We start from the raw sequence: 18,145 nt of genomic DNA, 5'->3' as shown, positions 1-18,145 counted from the left end.
GTGGCATCTTGTTTAATTTGCATTTCCTTGATGACTAATGATATTGAACATTTTTTCATGTGCTTATTGGTCATTTGTGTATCTTCTTTAGAGAAATGTCTATTCAGATTCTTCGCCTATTTTTATATGGCACTGTTTGTCTTTTTACTGAATTGTAAGCATTCTTTACATATTCTGGATGGAAGTGCTTTGTCAGATATTCATACTGCAAATTTTTTTTTTCCCAGTCTGTGGCTTACCTTTTCGTTTTCTTTATAGTTGAAGGCCAGAAATGCTCATTTTAGATGAACTCCAATTATCTTTTTTGTTAATGGTTCAAGCTTTTTGTATTGTAAGAAATCTTTGCCTGTCCCAAGGTCACAAAGATTTTCTCTTAGGTTTTCTTCTAGAAGTATTATAGTTTTTACTTCTACATCTAGATCTGTGATTTATATTTCTACTCAGTTTCTATATATGATATCAGGCTTGTTTTTAAACTATGTACCCCTTCCTCTAGGGCTAGATAAGACGTGACTCTTTTGAGGTGTCTACCAAATGCCCCTGGTGTTCAACAAAGTCTCTCACTCCAACTGGAAATAAAAACCTCTCCCCATGCTAAATAATTTGGCTCATAGATTCCCAGCACTGTTCTTCCCTTTGCCTGAGTTTCACCTATGCACGCACAGATTATTGTCTAGGAAAGGACTTGAGGAGACCCTTGAACAAATGTCTTGAGCTTTTCTTCTACATAGCTCTTTTTTCTCCACACTGTCCCTGAAAATTCTAACTGCTTTGGCTTCTTCAACTTTGTCTTCTAAACTCAGCAAGGCTGCCAGGCTCTGCTTGTGTTGCTCCTCACTATTCTGAGATCTGGAAATTGCATCCAGCAGAAAGTGGGAGGGAAGACCAGAGGGCTCACTTCATTATTTTCTTGAGCTGCTTGTTGTCCAGTTTCTGCAAACAGCTGTTTCATGATATTGTGGTCTGTTTTCTGATTGCTGAGAGAAGGGTGAGTTCTATACCAGTGGCCCTTTCATTGGCAAAAACCTCTTCATCTACTTCTGCACAGGCTCAAATGTTAAATTTATCCACATAGGAAAGATTCCTCCGGCTTCAATGACAAGCCCTACTGGATTCCTGTCTCAAAATGAAAAACCTTGGGCTTCTTCCTGGTCCACTTATTATGCCTAGAAAAATGATCGTAATGATGCTCTTGTTGAAAAACCAAGCAGATGAGGGACAAGGAGAACCAAATGGTGTTGAAGAACTCCAGATACACAGGAGATGGGAAGCCCACAGAGGTGAAAGGGGCAGTATCTCTGAGTCACGAACTGCATGTGAACACTGCACACACAGCCCTGGAAAGCCCCAGCACTGGAGTGAGACCCATCTGGTATGAATTCCAGAATTCCGCTGAGTGGCCACTGCAACATTAGACAATTCACTTAACCTCTCTGTGCCTCAGTTTCTCCAGGTATAAAATAGAAAAACATGAGTACCCACCTCATGTGGCTAATGTGAGAAGTAAATGAGTAAGGCACTAACAGGGCTCAGCATGTAATAATCACCCTACAAATGTGACTCGGTATTGTCACCAGATCCAAAGCACCTTCAGAACCTGTGGCTCTGACCTCCCAACCAGAGGAGGCTTTACAAGGAAGACTGAAAACAGATCCTACATTTTTACATGGTCTCAAAACATCTGCCCACAATTTACCTATTAATTACAAGGGAAAAGGGTTAACTTCACAGTGGCCTGGAGGAACCACCTTACCCAAGTTGTCAGGGAACACCACCAATGCTGGTATAAACCAACACCAGCTGCCTCTGGGTCTGACACACTGAGGCAGTCCCATCATCACTAATGTAGCATCCTTACCAAAACATATTATCTGGATATAATCATGAGACAACATCAGACAAACCCAATCTAGGACATTCTGGCTTGAATTCTATAAAAGCATCAATAAGAAGACAAAGAAAGGATGACCAGCTGTTCCAGCTTGACAAATTGTCTAAAGTTGTGGTGACCTCAAGCACCCAGCCAGACCGCCAGCTACCAGCCTGGCAGCCAATCCAGCCCAGCTGAGTGAGGAGCAGAGCCATGCAGAGGCCTAACTTGTACAGGACAGACTGCATGTCCTATAGCTTCAAAGGAGAGCAGTATGGGCTAAGATCATTAGAGGGTGCTTCTTGCAAGATGCAGAGCACGTGGGGAGGAGAAGGAAAAGTATTTAGGGGAAAGAGGACTGTGGTAAGAGTGAGGAAGCGGGGACAGGTCTGGCAGGTATAGGGGATGAGAGAAGAGCAGCAGGTGGCATCCTCCCGCAGCACAGGGTCTGTTATCATGGCTGTTTCCCTTGGCCCGGGCTGCAGGGCAGATCGTGGTGGCTACAATGTCCACAGCACAGCAAGATCTCAGAAAAGGAGGATGAAGGCACCAGGAGCAGGAACCTGGCTGTCCTTCAGGACACCAGGACCCCACCATAGTCCCAGGCAAAGAAGGACCCACCACATAACACCACTGGCAGCCATGGCCAGTGGAAGCAAGGACCCAGGAGCTCCTGGTACAGTTTGGTGGCTCATCTGTTGTGAGCAGGGTCAGATAGCACCCCCTGACCCCATCTCTCCTCGCCTGCATGCCTCAAAATCAGCCTGAGTCAGGTCCACACTGACCCAGCCAGAGAACCTCCACTGCTGGGAGAACAAGGTCACTGTGAAATGGCTGTGCCCAGGACACTTGTCCCAGCCGCAGCAGCAAACTCAGGCAGGCCCTCAGCAAGACTACAGTGTTTGTTTGATGTTTTTCTGGAGATTTCTACCCATTTTGGTTATTGGTAAATTATTCATTTAAACATACGTTGAGAAAAACAAACCAGTATTTGTTTTTGCTAAGTGGACTGAGAGGCAATTTAACATTCCTGTTTACTCTAATTTCATGTAAGAGAATTAGTTTTTTTTTTTTTTTTTTTTTTTGCCAGTAACTGATGAAATTTCTCACAGAGCAATTTGGGGACAGAACTGTAAAACCAGAGAGGAGCCCGGCCCTCACCAAGTCGCAGCCATGGTGGCCTCCTTTCTGCTGCGGCAAGGATGAGCTGGGGCGCTGAAGATCATGCTAGAAGCACGAGTATTTTGAGGACTTGCTCTACAGTTTCTCTCTCTGCAGAATCAGGAAAGAATGAAAATGGACTGCCACCGGATCCCAAGAAGCAAAGTCCACCAAAAAGGACTCTACAGGTCGCCGCAAATGGCCCTACCCATTGAGCCATCTGACACCATCACCCACAAGAATCTCCAGCATCATGACTACAGCATCTTAGATCTCAACCTGGACCTCTTGAAATTTAGGATGCCTCAGCCCTCTTCAGGACGGGAGTCACCTCACCACTGAGAGCCCAGTTTAAAGATAAATCTTCCATTGTCCTGCATTCTTGCCGCAAAAATAAAATCTGCTCACCAGTTAAAAAAAAACAAAAACAAAAACAAAAGAAATAGGGAGGACTCTTGACAGGTTCATTTGAGCCTCCCTGCACTGTGCCTGCAGGACCCCAACACCTGCCTCTCATCACCAGCATTTCCTGTGCTTCTGGATCCCAGGCGGCTCCCGAGCTCAGACTGAGGGTGGGGAAGTGGTGGAAACAGTCGACTTGCAGTCCTCAGATCTGCTGCCTGGAATCCCCAACAGCAAACCCAGGCCAGACAGGAGCAGCCCATGTGTGCTGCACGTCAGGTCAAGGGAGCGCCTACTGAGTCTCGGCTCCATGTGCAGACTAGGCACACACGTGGGTGCAGGCGGCCGTGCTTGCTGGAACAACCTGCAAACATTTTAGCTCCAACCCGCTGCCCAGACTGAAAACTACTTCCCTACTCTGATGTCACCTGGACCAAGGCGTTCATGCAGCCGGGGCTGGAGGAGGCGTGGTGCGCAAGGTTCATCTCTTTCTACAGGACTGCCGCTCAGCTTGTGTCCTTTAACCCAGGCGTTGTCACTGCCTCGTCTCTCTGCATCATTTTTCATGTTATTGAGTGAAAACGTTTCCTCAGAAAACAGAAAAGCCCACGAAGAACACTGATGCACTTCAGAGGCGGGAAAAGCCCAGGAACAAAAGCTGGGCGGGGAGTAAAGCACCCTGAGAAAGGTGAACACATGAAAACGCAGGTTGGTCCTGACGTGTCCCAGCCTACCGTGCATACAGCCGCACCGTGAAGGATTAAAACAAAGGAAAAGCACGAAAGTTCTTGACACCCGTCACTTGTTGGTGACAGGGAAAACCACAGATACTCGACACCAAGCCTTTAGAAGAAATTTTAGAGCCCAGGAAAACACTGGCTGAGCGACCCTTCCTCCCCGCCGCCCCCGTGGGACTCGGCGCCCTGGGAAGGCCCGGCCTCGCCAGCTCCTGCCGCCGCCCCCCTCCCCCCAACAGAGCGGCTCGGGGAACTGGCTCCGGCGCAAAATGCCCCTCACCACGGAGAGGACACAGGGGAGGCCATGTCGGATGGGAAGATGGGACTGTGGTAACTCAAGCGAGAAGCCCTCTTCTCACGGGCAAGGCCATTTCTGGGGCTGACAATCCTGCTGTGATGGTGCAGGAGTTCTAGAATGTGCTGTGCTGATGGCTGGAGCTCTCAGAGGCGATGTTCTTCAGCACAGCCCAGCTCCACCACAGCCTGGAGCCACGCTCACAGAGCGAGGGGCTGGAGGTTCCCAGGATTCGTCCACCTGGGCGTTAGTCTCTGTGACCACAACGGACAGCTGCTCACAACCGAGGCTGAACCAAAAACCCACGGTGGAAGCACCTCCACTTCCTCTGCACTCCAGTGGAGTGTGGCGACCGTCAACGGGAGCCAGGTGACAACAAGCGGCTGCTTCCCTCATTAGCTGAAAACAGTGTCTCCAGAGCAACACGGTCTGGCTCTACCGCTCACTTGGCTGTGTGACCTTGGGCAGGTCACTCAACCTCCCTGAACTTTTCTATGAGATGGAGATAACATGAGCACCCACTGCTCAGGGTGGCCAAGGACTAGCTAGGCTACACACAAGGCCTGGCACCCAGCGGCAAGCCGTTCCTGTCACACCGCCTACCTCAGGAGGCAATGCCAACAGGATGCAGGCTGGGAGGAGGTCACTGGGTCCCCACTTATACTCCTGCAGCCCCAAAGACACAAACAGCAGGCCTTTCCCAGGGGGACCCTATGACATCTAAAGGGACGTGATGAAACTGCTTTAAAACAAAGGTTCTCAAAGAAACAATCCAAAAGGAGTCTGAGGTAAATGCAGAACCTGACTTGCCATCCATTAATTTAACTTACCATCCTTTTAAGTGCAAGTTGTAGAAAATAGGCCTGAAATTGAATAAAGAAGGCTTGAGGCTTGAGTAGGTATAGCTTAGTGGTAGTGCGCATGCTTAGCACGCACAAGGTCCTGGGTTCAATCCCTAGTACCACCATTGAAAGAGAAGGCTCTCTGGAATCCCTACACTGCCTCTTGCCCTGGGAGCCTCTGGCCGCACACTCTCCAGTCGCCAGAACCGATGGCCACACCCATGGCCTCCTACATGGACCTTTGCCCTCACCTCTGTCGAGAGCCCCTCATATCTCCTTCACCTAAAGTGCTGTGATTTACCAGTGCTTCCTCAGGGCGCTTCCCCAGGTCTCCTGGCAGAATCCCTCTCCTGACTTTCAAGTGTCTTCAAGCATCTTCAGTCCTCCTCACATTGCACCGGAATAATCTGTCAGCATGCCTGCAGCCCACTCCAACTGTGAGCCCCTCAAGGATGGGGGACTAGGTCTCGGCTCTTCTTTAACAAGGTAGCACCCAGCACCATGCTTGGCACCCAGATCCTGACAGTTCACCGTTCTCATCCTTCTGGGCAACATACTGACCTTCTGATCTGTTCTGCTAGAGATCATATGAGAGTCTGCCGACTAATCCACAAACTGAACAAACATAGTTCTCAACAGGGGTGATTTTCCTCCCCTAGGGAGCACTGGGCAATGTCTAGAAATAGTCTGAGTTGTCACAATGGACGATGGGAGGAGTGGGTGGGGAGCTACTGGCATCCAGTGGGTAGAGGCCAGAGATGCTGCAAAACATCCTACAATGCACAGGACAGCCCCCAGTACAAAGAATTATCTGGCTCAAGGTGTCAGTGGTGTCAAGCTGAAAAATCTTGGGTTAGATGGACAACTTCCTAGTAGTGGAATGATCTAATAAAAGAGGCACATGGACCACTTCTATGCAAATATGAAGAGAAGGGTCACTCTTAAGGGCCATCCCTACCTCTTAAGAATATTAACTACTATCCTTACAGTCAAAGAGCACCAGGGAAACAAATTCTGTGAAAACTAGCAGGTAACCTAAAACCACTGAGGGCCCTGGAAATCCCTCCTCACAGTTACTGAATGGACTCAGGTACACCCACCCCTGCTGCTCTGGGAGGCTCTACCTCAGACACTGGACCTCAGTCCCAGGGTGGGATCAACATCCCCACACAGCCAGGGAAAACCTGCACAAAGACCTAGGCCAGAAAAGCAAACCTACGATGTCACTCACACATGCATGAAATGATTGGTAGGTCATTTCAAATTTATATGTTTAATGTTATCAATAGCCACAAATCAGTCTGAGGTACCAGACTGTCTCTGGACATAAAAAATAATTATTAAGAAAGAAAATCAGAATTGTTCAAATAGAAAAAAAAATGAGATGAAGTAGCCAGCTATACAGAGTAATCAGAAGTATATCTGTGGAAACGGGTGAAAAAGTGGCTAAGGACGACTGGGATCTGAGGGACAGGCTGACATCTCAGCTCTGTACCAACCGACTGGGACCCTGTGCTAGACACTTCACCTGCTCACTGTCTCTGTTTGTAAAATGAAAATAACCCCTCTTTCCCAGGTTCCTGTGAAGCACGTCAAGTACTGAGGACAAGAGACAGCACACTAGGGACTCAGTAAAGAGCTAGTGGCAGGAAAGCTGGCTGGAGTGGACGGTGCCACCAGCCACTACCACGGGACCTGGGGCCAGTGAAGCCAGGCACTCAGATGCGGGTTCATCACCTATAAGTGGGCTGCGCCAGTCCACTCACTGTTCTCTCAAGGCCCATGTGAGACTCTGCAGGCAAAAACACAAGGAAGGGTCAGGTGAAGGAAGGAGATTCTTACTTACACCAAAAGCCACCTGGTTTGGGTGCATGCTAATTTGGAATTGACAATGGCTACACTGGCTGGGTTACTTTTGTTTGTTTCTTTCTTTTACTATTACACGGTCTAAGAGAAGAGGGTTAAAGGTAAAGATGTTGAGCAAATAAGATAGAAAGGGAAATGTTTAACCTAGTTCAGAAAACAAGCTACTCAAGCACTAGTGAAACGTTCTCCAACTGAACTCATGAATGCAGATGCTGTAATAACAATGAGGTGATGACACCCACTCACCACCGCCTACACACACACACACACACACACACACACACACACTACAGAGGGCCCAACGTGTGCCTGACACTGACCCAGCTTCCTTACAGACAATCTTTCTAATCCCTGCAGTTTCAGAAAAATCATCATCCCCATCTTGCTGGGGAGAACACCAAAGCTTCAAGAAATTTGGGGGCTGGCAGAAGCAGAAATGACAGCCAGGTCGATCGGTTCCAGAGCCAGGCATCCTGCTATTTCTAACCACTTGTAAATCTCCTTCATAGGACTTCATCTTCATGCAAATGTTATACTAATTGCAAAGGATTTTAAATGCAGGATCATTAAAGCAGCAGAGGCTTGGCAGGCCCTTACAGGGCAACATTTGACAAACAGAGGTATTTAAAAGGCTAAAAAATGCATTTCATTGCTTTATTCTACAACTCAGATTGTCCCATAACTCAGACAGCTTCCCCTTGCTCTGATTTCATTCCAAATTAAAGAAGTTTTATCATAAATAAAGAAGTAAGTCACCGTTATGGATAAATGCTACCACAAAAGTCAGCATTTAGAAAACCTGAAAACTTTCTAAAATTCAAAACTCCCTAACCAGCCACTGGGCTAATGTCGGCCACATTCCTTTCCCCTGTGGACACAAGACCAGCCAGGGACAGAAAAGGGATGTTCTGCCTGTGTTTTGGCTGGCACTCAGTGGGCAGAAAAGGAAAGCGACATTTATTAAGTGTGTGTTAAGTGCCAGGCCCACAAGCTCCAGCTCCATTTCAGCCATCACTGGGTCTCATTAGCTAACCAGGAGTGAAAAGTTACTGATGGACAGAATGTTGACAAGATCTCAAAGTATCACCACCACAAAGATAATCATTAATTGCAAAGTGGAAAATGTACATTTACAAGGGAGAGAGTTGGAGTCCTGCCTCCTCAGCCCAGTAATCAGCCTTATTAATTATCACTAATAGTGGGACTGCCTGATGTCACGTGCCACCTGGAACAGTGTGATACGAAGCACACAGTGCGGCTCATGGAGTGCTCTCGGTGTAAAAAAAAAAAAGGTCATTAGAATCTAACAGCTTCTCCAGACCAAACTCAGGAAGTACAGGGGTCAGAGAAACCACCTAAACGCCATAAGGCAACACCCAGACGGCTCCAGGAGGTGGGACACTGTACATGACAACTGACCAGGACTCTTCAAAAGGCAGTGTTTAAAAAAAAAAGTGTGTGTTTGCGTGTGTGTTTAGGAGAGATTACCAAATGCAATGTGTAGACCTTGATCAGAGCATATTTAAAAAACAAACTCCTGTGACATCTGGGGAAGTGGGAATATGGATTGGAATGATACTGTAGAGTTATAAATTTTCTTAGGTGTGATCACAAAACTGGTTATGCAGAAAGCTGTCCTTATTCTTAGGAGATAACTGATGTTTTTAGGGATAAAGTGTGATGTTGGCTGCAACTTACTTTCAAATGCATCAGCCTCCCCCTGTCCCCACCCAAAAAAGTATACAGAGATAAATGTGGCAAAATGTGAACAATTTCTGAATCTAGGTGGAGGACAGATAGGTATTCACTGCATTATTTTTCAGCTTTTCTGTATTGCTGACATTTTTAAAGATAAAAACTGGGATGAGGTGGAGAGAGGTGATCCCAGGAAAGGCTGTCCCAACAAGAACATGTCTGTGCAGAACACAGAGGGAGGCCAGTTCACCACGGGAGAAAACAGCAGGGACTCTTACTTGAGATTAAGGTTTCAAAGCTGGGTTGACTGGTTTGTGATGTTACTTTGGGGCCTCAGGAAAAAAGCTATCATTTCTCAAGAACAGCAGTGTTCTTGTAAAACACTGACACCTTCTCCCAGCTGGCTAATCCTCAAATCTGTAACATGAAAATAGATAGGTAGATTTATCCTGAGCTCTCAAAATGCTTGTTTTGTTAAAAGCCAATTCTATCCACACTTCAGCCCAGGACTGATGGTTCATGGTGAAGGGGGCTTGAGTTTGCCTTCACAGGTCCTGAGAGTAAAAAACCACAAATGGCAGCACACATACTGGCCAACACTGACTTCTGGCTGACGGCTGAGCCACTGACCAGCGCTGGGACAGTTTACAAGCTCCAGGATAGCTTGGCTCTGTCTGCTGTGACTTCGTGGAGTCAAGAGACTATTGATAAAGCCACCAAAGCAAGAGAACCGCTTGGCACGGAGATCATGACAAAGGTCCCTCGCTTAAAGCATTTCTTTCTACTTAGACACCCAATGCCTTTCAAATGACATTCTAGAAAACCCAGAGGGGAGAGTCTCTTTATAAGCTTTCCTCTGGGTTTTTTGGGCTTTCCTTACACACAAAGGGTACCTTAGCTGAAGCCTCTCGAAAGCTCACCACCTGAACAAGGTGAAGCTGACACTGGGACATGCCCACGGACAGTGGCCTGTAATAGTCTGTATGTTTATGTAGCATAAAGAATCAGCTAGATATATCAACCTGCATACCAACTCTCAACTGCCTGGACTGAGATATCTGAAAATCCACACACAGTGAACCAAGTGCCAGGATAAGAAACCCTGAGAATCAAAATCCTCTCCTGAGATATATGATGTGTAAGAGCCTTTATCTCCAGGTAAAAAACACAGCAACTTTGTACAACAGAAATGAACACAACATTGTAAATCAACTACACTTCAATAAAAAAATAAAAACAAAACACAGCAACTTGTAAATGGAGAAAAAAGTGATTATTTGGGTAGAAAAAGAAACATAAAGGCAGCGGTCTGAGGATTCACCGAAATCAGGATGTTAAGTGATGATAAATACTACACGGCCTGTCTGGCAGAAAAATGGGTCTATCTTATAGAACAGAGCTGGTCCAACAGGAAAACAGAACAGTATCTGCTGTTTTCAAAACTGAGTAAGTGTCGGAAGTGTACGAGCCCACTGCCCAGGGGAACGAAAATGCCTGGAAGGGAAAAGACTGAGATTCCAAAGAGGACACAGGGACTGTTAGTTTCAACTGCTCAGGAGAGATGACTGGTATTTAAGACATACTTGATGAAACTAACAACGGAATGGAGTGGCCTAACTTTAACAAACCCAGACCTCCCTCAAGGGCTACAAGTGAACAGTCTTGTCTGGGAGCCTGGCACTCCTGACAGCAGCTCTGCCAGACTGAGGAACAGGTGCTGTGACTGGGAAGACCAAAAGCCCAGACAAAGCCAAAGAGCTTGCAGGTACACTTCCTGGAGACCACCTCCATCCTCTTCCCTTTCCCCACAAAGTCCATTCCAAAATGTAAAGCAGCTCCTTAGAGATTTTCTTTTCTTCCCAGCAGTGCAAAATGGAAAAGCCCCACTGTCCTACTTCATCAGAACAAGTTTAAGAGATGAGAAAGGATCCCAGTTAGTGGGATTCTCCCTGACCTGCTGTCTGCTCCTAGGTGGGGGAATAGGGCTCAACCCCATGTCAGTGTCCAGGGCAGGCATAGTTCTAGCCTTTCCAACTCACCTCCCTAACACCCCTATTCATCACTGTCCCAGGACCTACTACCCATCGCCACAAGTTCCCTCCACATCTAGCCTTACACTGAGCAAGAGACCACTTCCTAGTCCTGTCTTTGCATACAGAAAATACCGACCACAGCAAGATTTGCACTTGTGCTCTCACTGAAGATTAAAGGGATTGTCCCTGAAGACTGTCAGGACTAGCACCGTCACTCTGAACACATTCAACTCGGCACACTTCTCAGCTGTGAGCAACTCTGCCCCGTCATAATCACATTTCCTTCTCTGAATCACACCTATCAAGCCCTAGGGAATAAGTTGGGCCATCAGCATCAAACCCATGAAAACAGCCAGGGATATGCTAAGAAATCTTAAGTTAGGGAACAGATAAAAACTAAGCCTAGAGTTCATTCAGAGAGAAAGAAAGGCCAGCTGGAGGAGAGAGAAGTGGGGAGGGGAGTGCAGACCCACGCACAATGTCTCGAAAACACACACATACAGTTCATGCACCCAAATCAGCAGCTGATTTTGGCTAAGCTGGCACAAATTATTACTGTGGGAACAAGTGAGTATTTGTTCAGCAGGGAAAATAGCAAGGCAAATAAAGACTGAAAAGGAGAGAAAAAGTAGCAAACATATACAGCCTGGGACCTGTTACAAGACTTCTGAAGGCCAGGCAACCAGAAAAAAAGTGGTGTCCAATAATAGCTTCTTTGGGGTTACCTAAAGCCTGGGAGAATTGACCAAAACAAGTCCCACATCATAAACAAGCAAAGTTGTAACTCCAGCTACTGGACCCTACAAGACACATGCACCCAGCTGCGGGATCCTTCACGAATGCCAAGAAGCATACTTCCTGCAGGAACTTCCCACTCTGCCCATGTGAGCACAGTGGGGAAGTTTTGAGAACTTGTCATTTGGGAATTAATGCCTCTGTAAAAATAGTTATAACCCTTCCTTCCCCTAAAATGCAATCACAGGGGCACTAGGCCTAAAAGCCAACTGAAGTTTCTTGTTACTTCTAATAAAGGGAAGGATGCACTAAGAAAACAACATAACCCCTCACCATGTGGCACACATAACACACTGGAACTTCTTGTTTTCCAGAAGGGCCATCTGGGGCTTTCTTCCTCATCATGAAACTCTCAAGGAAGGGTCACTGGTGACTTAACACAAGGATTCTGAGACCTCCTCGGACTCTTGAGTCTCCTTCTCCTTTAAGCTCCTAAATTGCCCAAGTCTTATGGAAAGGAAGGATACTTGAAATACAAATAAAAGTGATTGGGGGGGAGGTGGAGTGGGTTGGGAAAGGAAACTGCCAGGGGAGACGAGATACAACTTAATTAGGAAAGCTTGGGACAGAGACGGAAAAGGTGGGCCTGTTTAGGAAGAGGAGAGGAAAACGGAGATGTGGGGAAGAAGGCAGTCTGGGTGGGTCCTGCTCCGACCAAAACAGAAAATTAAACTGAGAAGGGACGGGGCGGGAGGGGTCGGGGTAGGGATGTCGAGAGTGGGGATAGTACTGGGAACCGAATGCACGGCCTAATAAGCCACATACTGCAAGGTGGCAGGCTTTACATGAGAACGGGAGTAAATCTTGGAGGAGTGAAGGTGAAGAAGAAAGCTCAGAATCAGACTGGGCATTTAGGGATGAGGATTCAAAGTGCGAAGTGGAGGCTAAGAAGAGCCTTTAAGATCTGGCAGAAGGGAATATGCCACCGGGGGGGGGGGGTCATGGCCGCAAGCTGAAAAGTGAGGTAGCTTTCATTCGCAATGACACGGTTGGAGAAGGGAATCTCAGAAGACAGGTGTGCGCGGGTAGTAGGAGCGGAGCATGGGTGACCCCTGGCTAGAGACTGCAGCGATAAGGCGAGGGGCTCAGGATCCTGGGTTGGGGGCCAGAGCTCCCCATCGTCTGGAAATGCTCAGCCTGGGCTCGCGGGAGGAGGACACCTCCCGCCAAAGGGCCCGGGTCCCCAAGGCCTGAACTCCTCAGGGAGGAGGGTCCCCGAGGCCGGGAAGGGCCCGCGGGCTCGTGGCGCAAGGCCTCAGGAGGGGCGGGGGTCTCGGACTCACGCATCAACGTGCTGAAGGCCACGACGCCGAGCAGCCCCTGCAGGAAGATGCCGAAACTGTGCATGAGCGCGCCGCTCTCACAGCGGCCGGCCCCGGACGCGACGGTGGAGGACGGCCCGCCTGGCAGTGCGCGGCTCGCGTTCCCGGCGGGGCCCTGCATGGCGGGCCTGGCGAGGGGCGCTGGGCGCCACCGCCCGCCCGCCCGGCCTCGCTGGCTGCGGGAGCCGCGCCGCCGAACCCCGAGTCCGAGCCGGGAGCCGGTACCTCCGCCCCACGGCCGACTCGGCACGGCGCGTAACCCGACGTCTGAGATCGCAGCGCCTGATTGGCTCGGCCCGGCGTGGGGGCGGGCCTTGGCCTCTCCCGCTCTCCCCCCGCCAGAGGGGCGGGGCCCCGGCCCGGTGAGGGGGCGGGGCCGTGGTCCAGACTACAGGTAACAGACCAGGTGAGCCCGGCTGTGCCGAAGGGAGTAAGGGCCCTGGGATTCCGAGCTCAGGTCCAGAGGGCAGGAACAGGGGGGTCTGTAACTAAATTCTTTCCCCCCCGAAGATAAAGTCCTTATCACCTGCATAATTATTATAAATGATCCAGGATTCCACCTTCAGATTCCAAATCAGTTGTTTTGAGTGGGTGGCCAATAGTCTGCATTTTCGGCAATAAGGCTGGATTTCTCTGAAGCAGGTCGTTGAGGAAAACAATCTGCACACAGATTCCTTCTAATCCAGACGTTTGGCGTCCTTGTACTTCCCTTGTTAGTACTAATATCCTGGCCAAAGACTTATTTATCTTAGAATCATTATTCAGGCCCCTAATGGACTTTTCCCCTACTAAGCCTAATTTAAACGGATATTTCAATTCAGTCGCCTTCACTTCAAAATATACAGGGTTTATACTGTAAATATGTTAACATATCCCCATCTCGTTCATTTTGAACATGATTTATAAAAGAAAACCAAGTTCTTGGTATCAGTCTCCAGAGCCTCCTTCCCTTCACACACAATTTACTCTCACCTAACCCTTTCTCACTCCTTGGAACCTGCTCTCTGCCTCTACCGTGGCCGCTAGTCCCCATTCTGTCATCTACCCTCTCAGCATCCTCTCCAGACATCTTTTGTTGGTGCCCTCAAGCTCCTGACCTTACTGCAGCATCCACTTAATGCCGGTGCCCTCACGGTATTTATTATTCCAGTAGACACTGGGATACATTTGTTGTATAATAAATACCATATCCCAGGAAATTTTCCCTGAAGATAACCACGAAGAAATTCCAATTATAAAAAGAAATTCCAACTACATAAAAGGGTTAAATGCTATCCAAAAGGTTTCATTAACCAAGAAATATTAACTTGATTATCAGGAGAACAAAAATGCTATTGGTTCCCTGGAGCCAATTCTCCAGCAGTTCTCTTATAACACACCTTCCATGCTTCTGTGCCTTTATGTGGGATTCTAGCTGCATGGAATGCTGTTCCCTTTTCCCTGCTCTGTGAACTGCTACTCATGCCTCAAGGCCTGCCTGACCTCCCTCTCCCCACCGTGCATCCACATTACCTTGTGTGCTGTTCCACTAGGACTTTTCAGACTGCTAAATTAGACGGGCATACATACCTCTCTCTCCCAGCTGTGTGTGAGCCTTCTGAGGGAAGGAACTGATTTTTATTCACCCTTGAATCCAACATAGTGCTGGGCACAGAGAGCATGCAACAAAATGCTTTTTAAATTAAATTAATGTTTAATTTATAAAAATTTAAAACTCTCCACAAGTATTGACCATGGGAAAATACAGAAAATCAAGTTTAGAAAATAAATAGGTATGGGAAAATTGCTTTACTGTCTTTAAATCTAAGAAGGTCCCTCATGGGTATGCTCAACAGTTACAGTCCACGTTCGGGGAGAATCAAACAAGAGGATATGTACTTAAAGCAGATGAGATTGGCTGGGCATAAGGAGATTATTAATTGCTTGAAGACACAGACAGTTCAAGGAAAATTGCACACAGAACTAAAAAATGAATTTTTTGACAAAGCAGTGCTCTGCACATCCAGATATGGAGGAATCCTAAGGCCTAAACAAAATATTCATCCAAAATATTTTTTTTAATCCTTAGAAGTTATACCATCAAACTTGATGGAAGTTATTTTAATAGGTATTCTTGTGTATGTTTCTCCTTAAGTATACTTTATCCTCAATGCATAACTTTTAAAATTAAGAGAAAAACAGCAAGCAGGGGGGATACAATGCAATATGCATTTCATTTTGTTCCAAACAAGCAGCTAAAAAAAAAAAAAAAAAAGGACAACACACATTAAACAAAGTGCATCAGTTCCAAGAAGCTAGTATTAGAAAAAGGCCCAAGGACAGTGCTGGAACCAGCCAGAAGTCTTGCCCTGGCAGGCCTGATTGTCTTTAGAATATTCAACCAAAAAAAAAAAAAAAAGAAGAAGAAAAGAAGAGGAAAAGAAATGCACATTTTAAAATCTCAAGAGAAACATTCAAACTACACTTCCCTAGAGACTTCTTGCAAAATGAGCAAAGGAACTGCCCAGTTTTAACTTTGTAACCTCCCTCAGTCATCCGCTTTGTAATTTAATTTGCCCAAAAGACCTACCCTCATCCTTTCAGCACCATTTGCCCATGTCCATTCTGCCAAGCTAGGCATGCAGTTAGATTAACTAATACATGGAGAAACACTTAGGACTGTGTTTTCACACATCCTGAGAATAGGCACCCCCATTAGAAATGGGAGCTTCATTTCACTAGCCAGCATCATCAGCTGACTCCAGAGATAGTCCGACACCATTGTCTCCCAGGGCTCCAGGTCCACACTTAACTACTGGTGTTAAAAAGATGTGTCCAGCAAGGCTGTGGCTTCTTACCCTTTTAAGACAGTCCTCTGTGATAGATTATGACACCAGGATGGAACCAAATGGTGTGTCAAGTCAGAAAAGACACAAAGGGAGGGAGTTTTAAGCTTACTTCTCCATCCTCCCAACCTTAACTCTAGGTTTTGCTGATTCTTGTGAAAATCTAAGATTTTGGAAACACCAGATCCAAGAAAGTCAACCTCCAGTGCACTTATGGCCTACCACCTTCTGTAACTTCACTCCTAAGGCTGCCCTCAGGAACAGAACTACCTGTGTAACCTGGAACAAGTGCAGAGGAAACCCCAGGTCAGCAGGCTTGGAACTAGATCTGTTTGGACTGCGCTTGGAGTTTAGAACTCTTCTGCCAAAGCTCTAAGTCCCCGGATGACTTATTTAGATAAATTCAAATTTCCAAAGTATGCACATTCTCATACAATGGCTGGGGATTATCAAAATTCACTAGCAAAACACTGTAAGGTGAATAAAGTCAAGGAAGAATTATACTTGTGTGCAAGTGACTGATTTCTTTTTGTTTTTGCAGGAGGCTCTGTCCTACAGGGTTTCTGAGCCAGCACCATGCATGTCACATGGTTACTTACAGTGGATGCAGGATCAGACATTCACATTTTTAAAGGGGGAACCCAGTCCCCTCCAAGACTTATACTTCCATTTGTTAGTGATGCCTTCTCCTTCACTTTCGTAAGGCCAACTGATAATACAGACTACTTTTGAACTTACACACACACACCATCCCCAATATACAGGACCAGACTTCAAACCCAGTGTGTATTTTCACTGCTGAGGCTATGATCGTAACAACTTTCTCAGAGCATCTGTGGGAATCAATCAAACCAGCACATGGTGACTTAAATATCAATAGTCTTTGGTGATAGATGCCAAGTAAATGTAAGTGCCTACTACGATAGTTTTCCCAATGTCCCCATTTAGATAAACCTTACCTACAATTCCCTGATGTTCTCTGCATCACCCAGAAATACTTTTTGGCTTGAGTGAGGGGGATGGTTCTGAGTCCTATTCAACTTAGGGCCTCCTAAAGGTTTTACTCTGTATTCAGGTACTGTATCAGTGACCGAATCAGTGTAAGAGAACAAGTAAAATGTATTCAAGTCCTCAGGAAGCTTTGGTCCAATGTCCTCTCTCTCACAGTGAGAATTTTACTTCCAGGAGAAGCAGCATGTAAAGGCCAAGTTTTGAACTGTTCTATGTCTGCCTCTATCATAATTAAATACATTTACCCAAGAAGCCCATCTCTTCCAGAGGTTGGTAACTACCCTTCCCTGACCTCATATCTTTAATGTAGATGCTAGGAGCCACCTACATCACTAAACAAAGGCATTTAGGATAAAAGCCCCCATTAATACATTCCCTGCATTAGCCTCCTCAACTCTTCTTCAAACAAGAGGGATGAAAGTAGTTTATAAAGGAAAATAGCATAATTCCCACAAGCCCACAAAATAGTCAAAACGTCATGGCAAATCTTCACGTACAATAAAAGGTTTCCTTAACACATTAACACTAAGCAGTAGGCTTATACTGGTCAGGCAACTTTAAGGTCCAGGAGGATGATATAACCCAGTCACCTGTTTCCAAGCTTGTCAATCCAGAGTCAAAAATGGATTACGGAAAACTTTGACCTTAGGGGCCAGCTGAAGGTGAAATTTAGACAAATGCAGTCCCTTACAATGTACCTCTCATAAATTTAAGAGGCTGATATCTTTGAAAAACAATCTCATGTACCTATGTGCAACATACAATTTTACCCCAACATGGTGAGCTATTATCAGGCTTAAAATCTGTTTCAGAATCACAAGATTCAGCCTGTCACTGCTGTCCAGTCCAGCCCCAGAAACATGATGAGGCGAATGGAGTCTAAATTTTATACTTAAAAAAAAAAATGCCCTATGCCAAATTCTCAATTATCCTCTTTTATGTGACATCTGGGAGTAGGAGCTGGGGGTATATACTTCTTTAATGTAGTTACCTAATAAACTATTAGCTTGGTATGAGAATGCAGGAAATATTATTAAGGGAAACCCTAATCATCTGTCCAATTTAGAGTCATTCTCTCTAGGAGAAAGCTGAGCTTGAATAATCATAGTTGGGCCTGATTCCACCTGATCAGAGACTACTACTTAGGGCTGTGTGTTTCACCTTTCAGGGGCTTTGTCCCCCTCACCTGTGAAAGGAGGTGTTCTAAATTCTATGGTTTCTGAAGAAGTCAAGAGAGAGACAATGTAACATACTCAGTGTTGCATTTGATAAATTCCCTCTTAGAAAAAAA

At 46.4% G+C, this 18,145-nt stretch overlaps 1 protein-coding gene and 1 pseudogene across 2 annotated transcripts in view; one reads left to right on the top strand and one right to left on the bottom strand.

Moving 5' to 3' along the window:
* Positions 1 to 13,286, bottom strand: part of STIMATE (STIM activating enhancer) — a 51,526-nt gene extending 38,240 nt beyond the window's left edge. The window contains exon 1 of one of the 2 annotated variants that reach the window (XM_074344748.1): positions 12,980 to 13,286. In XM_074344748.1, the coding sequence (XP_074200849.1) occupies positions 12,980 to 13,139 (160 nt within the window). In that variant the 5' untranslated portion in view covers positions 13,140 to 13,286. The remainder of the gene's footprint in view (positions 1 to 12,979) is intronic. The other variant, XM_010969053.3, reaches the window with a different exon arrangement.
* Positions 2,819 to 4,509, top strand: LOC141573777 (NADH dehydrogenase [ubiquinone] flavoprotein 3, mitochondrial pseudogene; annotated as a pseudogene).
* Positions 13,287 to 18,145: the final 4,859 nt, after the last annotated feature.

Source organism: Camelus bactrianus, chromosome 17 (assembly GCF_048773025.1).
Source record: "Camelus bactrianus isolate YW-2024 breed Bactrian camel chromosome 17, ASM4877302v1, whole genome shotgun sequence".
Lineage (NCBI taxonomy): Eukaryota > Metazoa > Chordata > Mammalia > Artiodactyla > Camelidae > Camelus > Camelus bactrianus.
This window is presented reverse-complemented; position numbering and strand designations above follow the sequence as displayed.